The sequence below is a fragment of the Sorex fumeus genome, unplaced genomic scaffold, assembly GCF_029834395.1.
Source record: "Sorex fumeus unplaced genomic scaffold, SorFum_2.1 ptg000009l, whole genome shotgun sequence".
In the NCBI taxonomy this organism is placed as follows: Eukaryota; Metazoa; Chordata; class Mammalia; order Eulipotyphla; family Soricidae; genus Sorex; species Sorex fumeus.
The window spans coordinates 27,003,832-27,016,127 of NW_026606066.1; the positions used below are offsets into that span (position 1 = coordinate 27,003,832).

Consider the following 12,296-nt stretch of genomic DNA (forward strand, 5'->3'; position numbering starts at 1 on the left):
AACAATTAGAATAGAAAAAAGCAACAGTAAGGGATGGAATATTAAGGAAACATTTTCTTTTTAGATTCATTTCTATTCCTTCAGCACAATTTACATTTCTGTATATGTAGCACTGTCCTCCCGTTTATCATCTGTTTGCCCGAGCGGCCAACAGCAACGTTTCCATTGTGAGACTTGTTGTTACTGTTTTTGGCATATTGAATATGCCACAGGGAGCTTGCCAGGCTCTGCCGTTTGGGCGGGATACTCTCAGTAGATTGCCAGACTCTCCGAGAGGGATGAAGGAATTAAACCCGGGTTGGGCGCGTGCAAGGCAAAACGACCTATCCGCTGTGCTATCTCATGAACTAACAAAAAAAAAATCTTATCTATTAAAGAAACCAATCATACCATTTAGAGTTTTAGAATACCCTTGATAAGTCCATTAACCTTTCTTTATCTGGCAAAGCATCAAATAAACACTAGTCCTCACAAAGTTACCATCAGTAAAAAAAGTACCTTATTTAGGGAAAGCACCACAAATTTCAGTCTGTAAAATTTAATTCAGCTAAAAAACTCCTCACATATTAAAATGAACCAACTAATTGTATCTTGTCATTTCAAGGTGGTAGGAATGCACTGAGAAAAAAATGTGTTCTCATGGCCACCTTGTTAGGTACTTCAAATGAAACTGACACAACACAATGTTCCCCGAAACTGTATGAGCCACGTGTAATAAAAAATAAACTTCAATCCCAAAGAAACATAGCAAAGGTATTTCAGGGTGTGACTCTACCAGACTAATAAAAAAGACGTAGTTTTTAAAGAAGTTTTCATGTGAATTTTGCTTTCTCTAAAAAAGGTATGTTCTTGAAAACTACATAGACTGAATCTAATTTCAAATCTACTTGAAAAATCCTCTTCTAGACTTAAGTGAATAATTTAAAAATACTCATTGCTACCTTGTTTCAAGTAAATCCAATGTTCTATGTGATTTTTCCCAAAGTGGCATATGTGTTAAAATTTTAGCTTCAATGAATATCTTGTGAGATATTAATGGCTTCTGGCTGTAGTGTTTCAGAAAGTTTTATATTTGGAGCTCTATGCAGACATAGGTAATTTTGCCAAAAATGAAGACATTTGGGACAGGAGAGATGGTTCCATGGGCTAAAGCACAAGCTTTGGGCTCATAGGGGACCTAGGTTCACTTCCTGGTACTGCCAGGTCCCTGGAGCACCAAGCTGAGGTAGCTCTTGAGTACTGCGAGGAATACTCCTCCTACTCCCAAAAACCTACACTTCCTCCTTCATCTATACTTGCTCAAATATAACACATGTAATTCTGTATACAGTTCAAGAAACAAAAAAATACTGGATTTATTTGACCCTTCTTCTTCTAATCAAGCAAACAATACAGAGTATCCCCAAACTAATTTTAGTTGTTGCATACAAATTATGGATAAAAAAGAGAAAGATGGGGAAAAGGTGATAAATTAAGGTGCAAGTTTAAAAATATTTGTCTATTTAAAATTCATTTAGTGAACTTGACCCATTGCCCTTGATTATATAATAATTTGAAGACACTGCAAATATGTCTGTCTTTAATCAATTCCACCACTTAGATTAACTGACTCATGGTAACCAAAGGGCAATGTTTAGTGACCACAAAACCACCAGGGCATATTCATTATGTGTTATAGACCATACACATATATGCACAATCTGGATGTGATACATTTTAGTCATTTAGATATATCCATCATCATTTTCTAGTTGATTATGGATATACAGCAGCACTGTAGCACTGTCCTCCCTTTGCTCATCTGACTTGCTCAAGTGGCCACCAGCAACATCTCCATTGTGAGACTTGTTATTGCTTCTGGCATATCAAATATGCCATGGGGAGCTTGCAAGGCTCTGCAGTTTGGGCGGGGTACTCTGGGTAGCCTGCTGGGCTCTCTGAGATGGATGGAGGAATGGAACCTGGGTCAGCCGCGTGCAAGGCAAATGCTCTACCCACTGTGCTATTGCTCCAGTCCACTGATGTATAGTATAATGAATAAAACATAATTACCCTTTAACAATAGTTTTAAGAAAGATGGTGGCAAGAGAACACAAAAATGAAACATAATTGGGAGCAATGTAGGTATACAAAATATCTAAACTAAATTTCCTGAGTTCATAACTGGATAGCATATATTACTAACAGAGCAAAGGGGCAGAGACTGAAACGTAAACCTCTAATTTATCACTGGTTGGACAGTTTCAATGTCCTGTACTGCTTGCCACCTTAAAACAGCAGGTGATCTCAAATGAAAATTAATACCACATATAGGATAATCTTATAATTAAGTAATAATAGATCAATTTTTTAAAAATGTTCAAAAATCATGGGACCCACCCAAAACTACAAAGGCACAATTACTATGTAGTTTATAGTTTTATTCATTTAGAGAATAGCAATTTGTAAAAAGACAAAAGATTTCTGTGGATTCCGCTTACTGTACCTTGATTGTTGTCACGTGATATACTAAAATTGTGACCTAGCTGCCATGTCAGTTTCTCTTCAGGAGTTCCTTTTCCTTTCTTTTTTTTTTCTTGTTTCATTTTTGGGACATAACCAACAGTGCTCAGGGGCAATAGCTGGAATACCTGGCTCTGAGTTTAGGAGTGATCTCTGAAGATGCTCAGGAGACCATTATGTGGTGTGAGGAATTCAAACCCAGGTCAGCCACGTGCAAGGCAAACACCCTACCTCCTGTGTGATTTCTCTAGCCTCAAGAATTTTTGTCTTAATCATAAATCAATGAAATAAGATTATTTCAATATTGCTAAATACAGTGAGCATATTTGGGGGGACCTTCCAAGTTTTACATCTTTCAAAGACCAACACATCTCACTCAGTAACACAACAGACTTATGTTTCAAAAAAGCTTCTCTTTTCTAGAATTGAAAAATAAAATGCTACCATTTAAATTTAAAAGTGAACTTTAACAAGCAATTAAACTACCGATTACTTCTGAAAAGGTGACCCACTAAAACATAGTTTCTTTAGTCTTCTTGTAGCCCCAATCACAAACCCACCTCTTTTCATCTTTCCTACTTAAAATAATTTTTATAGACCTAAAATGCCCATGAAAGCATTTATTACTTCATCTTTAAGTCAGTCCTAATTGCTACAGTAATCCTACATATCAACTTAAAACTACATACACCTTTTTCTTTTGCTAAACCGGCAGTTAATGCAAATGAGTAAAACATTACTCAAAAACCAAGATGCTAAGACAAATTAAGAAGATTTAGTAGTTAAAATCTATTATTTTAACTATTGACATCTGCTGGTTGTGTTACATGATGAAAACCTAATCTTTATGTCCTTAATGATAAAAATTCATCCTGTACTTTTTAATACAAAGCTATGTTGTATAAACAGAGGATTTAAAGCTGCAGCAGAATGAATGACTGAAAGGAAAATGGCAATCTTTCTGGCTCCAGTAGATGCCGTTCCCTGTCACACAATGTTTCCCACTCATAAATACATGACAAATACTTCCTCAATCATTTTTTACGAGCAGGGATGCACAGGGGGTAGTCAATGGCTAGCTTGAGGGAAAATAGGAACAGCAGGCGGCAGAAACTGTACAGAAAATGGCTATGTGGTAAATTCTCTTCTGGAACATCACTCAGTTACCCAGTCTTTGATCTTTCGGCTACAATTACACTAACTTCCACAAGATCTGATCGCTCCCCCGCCTCTCAACACACACACACACACACACACACACACACACACACACACACACACACGCGCGTTACAGATAAAAATCTAAAATTTGGTTTTAAAATGGTATCAACCATACCTCCACACTTTCATAAATTAAAACTTCCTACTTAGGCAAGAGTTTACTTTCCATCGGCTATAACCGTATCATCATCAACTGGTCTCACAAAAAACATGGGGTGTCTGGCGACAGCTAAATCACAGACTGGCGTCTCCCAAGCAGTCTGTCTACCATTAGGGTCTGGGAAATGGTATTTACTATACAATTAGAGTCAGGGAGTTCTACCTGTAATCATCCAAATACAGGTGTGAGAAGCCCCTTTGGGCAAGGAAACTGACTCATCCCTTTTCATGTAAACTTTGATGTCTGTATTGTTTCATGGAGCCTCGGGAAACCTTACCATTCATACAACAATGAGAAGATTTATTAACGAAGGTCACGTAATAAATTTAAGAATTCCTTCCCAAAGGTAACCATTTTTAACACATTAATCATAAAATTTACAAGAATTTGAAACAAGATAGAACTGGTTATTTTAAAGTTCATTATCTACTGGAAGAACTGAGCAGTCAGAAGTGAATTTTCATGTTAAGTTTATGCTTTCTAGAACATTACCATTCAAGAGGCTAAATTCAGTTTCCTATCAGGAACACAGAATGTCTTATAGTAATATCAACAGGGCATTTTTAGTTGCAGTAATTTCACAGAATTTATTCTAATGATTTATTGGAGTTAACCATCTGACATTAATTATTGTTTTGGCTTCCAGTCTATGAATGTTTATTTTTCAGTTTAAAGCTTCTCACTCTTTGATATCATATGGAAATGAGAATTTTTAATGGAAAATTGAAACCATGTGCATCTAAGTACTTAATGAAGTACAGGGAGAAACCAGCAATATATTTTTAGAGAATTCAGATATTTTGCTTTGGATAGTTACAATTTGTTTGTATGACTTAATAGTATAAAATACTGAGTGTTTAGTGAGGCAAATCAAAGTGAACACAGTGCCAAATGTGTACAGGCCAACATGTTACATGAATGTATGATTTTTTTCAAAGTTATTAGTGAAAAAAAAAAGAAACCTTATGCATCTTTTATTACACACTGTCAAAAATGACAATATATATGAACGTATTCTTTACTTTGCATACTTCAAAAGCATTGAAAAGATATAACTAGGTCTTCTTCCCAATTGTTCCCCACGGTTCTATTCATTAAAAACAACTTTAAAGCATAGATCTTGATTTTAAAATACCTAACTATAATCCCAAATAAAAATTTTAAAACTATGCAAACATATCCACATAGCTAACAGCTCCTAATACATTTATTCTCATTTTTGCAAAAGAAACAAAATAGCTATTAATTCAAGTTTGAGAAGTAACAAATATGATTCAGTATCACCTAATTTAAAGAAACTCATCTTGAGATATAAACACTGGAGTAAGCTCTTATCACTGTTAAACTTTTTAATTATAAGGAAGAAAATATTAAAATCAAAATTTAGTAAGGAAGTTAAATCCCTTTAATTTCAAAATATTTCAAACCAACGAAATAGTTAACATTAAAATAATAATAAGTATCTAGGTGTGTATATATATATTATAAAATGTATTAACTTTTATGTATATAAAATGTATATATATACTTAAATGTATATATTTATATATCTGAAAGTTTGTGTGTGTAAAAACAGGTCTGGGAATGTCTGGGAGAGGTAACTTACCATTTATTTTTCTTTCTAATGTAGTCTTTTTCAGAGAGATTAACCAAATAGACCATTGGTTTTGAAGTCAGAAATAAGTATTTATTCAACACTTCAATCTAAAATGGGAGATAAAGGATGAAAGTTGAGTAAATATTGTCACTGACTAACTGTAAATCATTTTAAATAAGCAGCTATTTTTATTTATATATATATTTTTATTTTTATTTGCATAATTGTTTCCAAAAGATTGAGATGAAATATCAGTAGTAAAGAAAAAAGAGAAAGGCAACTTGGGAACAAGCTTAACATTTGAAAGGAAGCTGCACACCAGAGAGAGAGAGACTTCAAGGGGCTGGAGCACCTGCTCCAGCATCCCGGGCTCCATCTCTAGCACCATATGGCTTCCCAAACACTGCAGGAACAAACGGAGCAGTGCCAGGTGTGGCGCCAACGCAAAACAGAAGAAATAAAAAGAAAGGAACCTGAACTAGAGAATATCGATGTAATGTAAAGAGAACTCTAGGAGCTGGAAAGTGCTCAATGGCCTAAGCATCTGCTTTGTATCTGGGAAGCTTGGTGTCAATCCCAGGTACCACATGGTCCCCTGTGCACCGCCCAGAGCAACATCTAAGCATAGCAGAGGGGGGCTCTAAAAATAAAGAAAATAAAAACTAAAGACAACTCTAACTTGTTCTCTAAAAATCAAAGCAAAGGCAGTAACAGGGTGCGCTATTTATAACTCACCTCTTTGTCATTCCAATCATGATAGAAGCGAACAGGTTTCTTCTGATCTATAACCCAGGATTTAACCTTGCACATTATGTCCTATACACAAGTGAAAAAAAGGTAAATACAAGATGAATATTCAGCTTTCAGACACTAAAACTAAAATGCTCAAATCCTCAAGATAAAGTCAGTATTTTAAATAGTCACACAATCATTATTTCCAAGACCCTTTTAAAAAGCAAATTCCAATAAAACTGTTGAGCTATTAAACTTTTATCATAATAAAAGTGGAATACTAGAGTAAAATTAATAACAATCTGTCATTAAAAGGTCAGACATTTTCAAATACACATAGGACTATAGTAATTAATGATATTTTAGTGTTACCTAGGGATGCAAAAAGAACAATTTTTGCATCCCTAGGTGAGACAAATTTGTTATTCAGGAAATGAGGGAGGAAGTTATTGCAGAGATTGAATTATAATATTTTCCTTAAAAGAGGAAAACAAAATCGCTGAAATTGAACCTATTATTGATGATTTACCCTCCAGTACAAGAAATCAACTGACCAAAACCCTTTTTATTTTGAATTAATTTTGCCAACACCTTCTCCCTGCCCACTTCTCCCATTTCGCTCCAACAACGCCTCCGCCCCCCAAACCTGCCAAAGCCTCCATTACACAATGGCAAGAGCCCTGCACTGGTGACCTCCAACCAGCTGCATTCACTTTCAGAACATCTCTCTCAGCTGGAAATCTAAAGGCCTTTTAGTTAGCAAGCTAGTGTGCATTCAGAAGGAGTAACTGCAGGAAGAGCCCAATGTGCTTTGTTTCTCTGGCCTTTCTTCACAGAAAGATTAATCATCTGTGAAATGGAAACGGCAAACAGCAAGTGACACAAACTGAACCCTTCAAGCCTTTCCTCATCAGTTTTGTGGTTCTGAATCTAAAAGCTGCGTGTGGCAAGGTTCTCCTTACAGGCAGGTGTTAATAAAAGGCTCTTGGGTCTGAAAGGTCAAGCTTGGCTCTTCTAGAAGAAGTGCATTTGAGAGTCATCTGAGCTTTTCTTTTTTTTTTTTTCTGGTTTTTGTTTTTGTTTTCTGTTAAAGATAATTTATGAGTATTTTTTAAACAATATTTCTCAAACTTTATTGTTAATACACAGTCAGCATAGATCTATTGGATTTTCATCAATGTATTTTCTTTAGTATAAATCAATTATCCTATAAATGACCACTTGTATAAATTACCTCAATATTTAGTATACCTTCTTTCCTAATTTTGCATTACCAATAGAAAAAATAAAGGAAAATCCTACGTCCTTAGATCCTGATTTGAAACCCTCCAGGAAAAGGACTTCCCACCGATTTTAACAAGGAAGGGGGCAAGCTAAAAACTTTTAATGAAATCTAACATGTTCTGCTTAAGAATAATCACTTTTACTCTTCTATAACTGAATTTCACTCATAAATGTTTAAAAGTGGCTAATGTAACACCATTTCCTACAAGGAGAAGATCAAAGTGCTATATTACAAATGCATTATGATTAAAAAAGCCCTGTGCAGCCTTGCTATTAACTGTTCTTTAAACCCTAAAAGGCTTCCCATAGATCTCACTTGGCACTGCATATACAACCTTTGACAAGTAATGTAGACCATTTTTATTCATTGCCTAAAATTGTAGGCAATTATGTGCGTCACACTGGCCACCTGCAAATTCTGAATGCCTGCTCCAGTTGTCAGTGCAAAAAACTAATGTCGGAGGGGATTAATCTAGGGGGAGAGCGTCCTCTTTAATGGCTCCAGCAGGTGAAATGGCCCAGCTGGTTACTATGATGAGTGGCCAGAACAGCTTATGTAGAGACATGCAACAAGATTATACAAAAGAAGAAGAAAACAGTGGCACCATCTTATGTTTGGTTCCATTAGTTTTATCAATTAAATAAAGAAAAGGGATGAAAATGGACAAAAGCCAAACTAAAAATAAGGAAATTCTAATTATATGAAAAAGTGTAAAACCAAAGGGCCTCAAAAATGCTGGTCTCTAGTGAAGGAATTTCAGCATTTCTCTTTCATTTTAAATTAACTAGAGCATCAGTTTAGACATAGAAATCTCATCACAAAAGCTTTGTGGCATTATCTGTATCTGAAATCAACATACTGTATTAAAAATTAGAAATAAATTCTAATCAGAGAACTAAATCCTAAATTCTCAAACTTCTTGAATTCTAACATTCAAATATTTTTTTAAAAATTCATAAACTGTAACCAAGTTTTTGAACGTTTAAAAGGAAAAGCATCATGAATTTTTAAGTAATTTGCCATACTCAGTACTTTCTCAATTATCTCCAGAAAAGAATACTCAAGAAAAGATACCATTGATTACTAAAAGATGCCAGTTTTACTTAAGAATGATGAAAAAACAGATTTTCAGTAATATTATCCTTTTGGATTGGGGGCCACAATTAGCAGATGCTCAGAGTCACTCCTGGATGTGATCAGGAGACCATGTGCTGCCAGGGATAGAAGAACCATGGTTGGTTATATACAAAGAAAGTGCCTTTACTATCTCAGGCCCAGATAATGATGATAAAATAACCATTAAATGGCATAGTTGCAATGTGTTATTTTTGTTAGCCTAAGATTTAATTTTAATTTTAGCAAAATATTAAACGACATTGGGGCCTGAGGAGATAGCATGGGAGGTAAGGCACTCCTATGTAGCTGTGGAAGACGATGTGAGTACCCAGCACCCATACGGTTCCCCAAATACCACCAGGGGTCACTGCTGAGTCAGAGCCAGGAATAGCCTCTTAAGCAAGGTGTGACCCAACCCACCTGCTCCTCCCCAACCCCTCCAAAAAGATGATATATTCTTAATGAATGAAAAAAAAAATGGTGTTATTTGTATATAACACTTAGTAAATTACATTTTCCCCATTTGATTATATATATACAGTCATAATTATGGCTGTTAACAGTGAAAAATACACCAACTGAATTTAACTGAATTCATTTATTTAATGAATTTAATTTTATAAGCACAGCGGGTAGGGCATCTGCCTTGCATGCAGCCAACATGGCCGACCCGAGTTCGATTCCTCCGCCCCTCTCGGAGAGCCCAGCAAGCTACCGAGAGTATTCGATATGCCAGACACAGTAACAACAAAGTCTCCAATGGAGACGTTACTGGGCCCGCTCGAGCAAATCGACGATCAACGGGAGGGCCTTTACTTTTACTTTATTTATCTAATCCTCATTTTAGCTACTTTAATTTTGGGGTTCTTTTGACACTTTTTTTACTCTTAACAAATCAAAATACAAAAAAAAATACTAATGCTTTATGCATAGTGAGTTACTTTGTTTTATTAGTAACATCATATATATATATACACAGGATTATTTGACAACTTTAACAAATTCCTCATTATCAAAATTAATAAATTAATTATTTACATGACTGACATAAATAAACTAATACAAGAACTAATAGCTTATTGCTTAAGTGTGGGAATAAATCCTAAATTTACCACTAACCTGGTCAGTGAACTACTACCTCCCTGATAAAAAGCAGGTGATGTTATTAGTTGCCTCCTTGCGGTTGTTGTGAGGATCAAAAAAGATAATGTTCAGGTGTAGAAAATGTATTTTCCGTTAACTTTATTTATTTATTTATAATGCTTGACACCAACTGTGCTCTGGGCTTACTCCTTGCTCCACACTCAGGGATCACTCCTGGCAGGCTCAGAGATCATTAGGGGGATCGCTGCACTTTATCTGGGTATTCTTCAGTTGCCATACCAGAAAAGATTAATTAGTGATCTCTAAAGGATTGCAGACATTCCCTAACATGAAACTGTATGTCAAGTCCTATTTTGTGTTCCTTAAACGTATGCTTTCTTTTTTGGGTCTGTGATTGAGGAGCTCCTGGTCTGTGATTGAGGGTTGCTCCTCGTGGTGCTCTGAGACCACAAAGTGTGGAATTGAACCTGTGTATTGTACATGAAAAGTAAGCAGAGCCATCTCAAAGCCAGCGGAGCTCTCTCTCTGTCCCTACAAATGCTTTAACTTTATTAATTTTCTGGATTTTGGTTCACATACAGCAGTACTCAGGGCTTTCTCCTGGTCATAGGACCATAGGTGAAAAAAGGGATCAAACGTGGGCCGGCCCCATGTTAAGACAAATGCCTTAACCCCTTAAAATCTCTCTGGCACCAACAAATAGTTTTTAAAGGGACTCGTGATTCAGAGATCTAAGAACTATGACTTTGAGCGATGGTGTTATGATTGAATTAATGCCGAAAAGCCAAAGTCAATTAAATAAATGTTTTAGGTCCATGGACTGCTAGGTCAGAGTTTCAGACACTAATCTAAGCACTGCTAAGAGTCTGCACCTTACATGTGCTCATACTGATCAATTCTGTGCCAATAAAAATTCTATCCAAATTCTATCAAACACAATACCAGTTTTATCAGAACAGGGATGGTGAAGAACATTATAAAGTGGATAACACTATTCTACTAGACAGTGTATAACACACAACACATTTATCAGAAAGAGATATGGATAGCTACTTGCACAGGAAAATCTCCAAAGTATATTGCTAAGTGGAAAGAGCAGGCTAGTACTGTGGAGGAACTTTGAGTCTGTGGATTTGCAGAATACATCTGGGCTTGACTTGACACTTTCTGACTGTAAAACTTTGGGCAGTTGTTTAACCTACCCAAGCTCATTTTTATAAAACTGTTCAACAACTCCAATTCAATGTAAGGTAACTGTCACTGCCCTCCCATTGTTCATCAATTTGCTTGAGTGGGCCCAGTAACGTTTCCATTTTGAGACTTGTTACTGTATTTGGCATAATGAATACTTCACGGGTAGCTTGCCAGGCTTTGCCGTGCAGGCGAGACACTTTTGGTAGCTTGCCGGGCTCTCTGAGAGGGGCAGAGGAATCAAACCCGGCTCGGCCAGGCTGGCTGAGCACAAGGCAAACGCCCTACCACTGTGCTATCATGAGAATTAAATGAGAAAAATAAATATGCAAGCAGCTATAGTTCCAGGCACATAGTTAGTACTCAATAGATACTATGCATGATTATTTATGGCACAATGCATAAAATAATCCATTTGCAGCTCTGAAACGGTATATAAACAGTCTCAAATGGAGATGGACAAATGTCATGCCAAATTTCTGTTACTAACAGAAATTTCTGTAAGTTTGGATTTCAGGGAGATTCCTTTTCTACCTTCTCTTCAAAAAATACATATCTTACAATTTATTTTTAACCAATAAACATCATCTTTACTGGGGAGATCTGGTACCAACAAATATTAAAAGGGAAAAAAATAAAGGTATATTCACAAGGTGAGGGAAGGCAGGGCTTCATCTCTTCTCTGCCCATCATCTATAATCCTAAAATGTGATGGCTAAGTGGATAGACGTGGCAGTTTATCAAGGTGACTCACTCTTATTCTGTAATAATTATAGTTCCCAAGCCTGATACTTCCCTCCAGCCAATCCTACCCTGATACCTGATGCTGACACACAGAAAAGCTGACATATGCTGGTTGAGTGGCTTTAACACACGCCAAAAATGCTCTTAGACCAAAAGAATGAGGGCAAGGATTCCAGCTCAAATAGTCCACTAATACAGCTTCTTCCATTCTCAACCCAGAGTATCCCTTTTAAATATCCCAGATATGGAAGATCAATTTGAATTTTCTCTCACCAAAGAGAGGTGGTTCAAATTTGATATCTGCTCAGATCTCCATCCAAACCTGATACCTTAGATTTGCATTGAGTCCGGACAGCAAATATTTGTTGCTTTTCCTAAATGGCTAAATGGCTTTTTCTCTTTGTGGAGGATGAAATACTAGAACCTATCTGCTTTCTAGATACTTCTGAGGCTGAAACTAAAAAAAAAAAAGGGGGGGGAATAAAGGAGAGAACCAAGACCATTGATAATAACATCCTGCATGGTACATGTGTATGCATAGGAGGTGTCCCCTGAGAACTGGTCAGTTCTAGAAATGACCTGGGTAGAATGTGTGTTGGCAGCAGTGGATTTTAAACAGTTATGTGATTTACTAAAGTGGCTGG

At 36.3% G+C, this 12,296-nt stretch overlaps 1 protein-coding gene across 2 annotated transcripts in view; it reads right to left on the bottom strand.

The window, feature by feature from the left end:
• The window catches only part of OLA1 (Obg like ATPase 1), a 189,932-nt gene that overhangs the window by 41,433 nt on the left and 136,203 nt on the right, over nt 1-12,296 (bottom strand). For both annotated transcript variants that reach the window (XM_056110333.1, XM_056110334.1), the window contains exons 6-7: nt 6,216-6,296; nt 5,490-5,587 (exon numbers count right to left, since the gene is read on the bottom strand). In XM_056110333.1, coding sequence (XP_055966308.1) covers nt 5,490-5,587; nt 6,216-6,296 — 179 coding nt within the window. The remainder of the gene's footprint in view (nt 1-5,489; nt 5,588-6,215; nt 6,297-12,296) is intronic.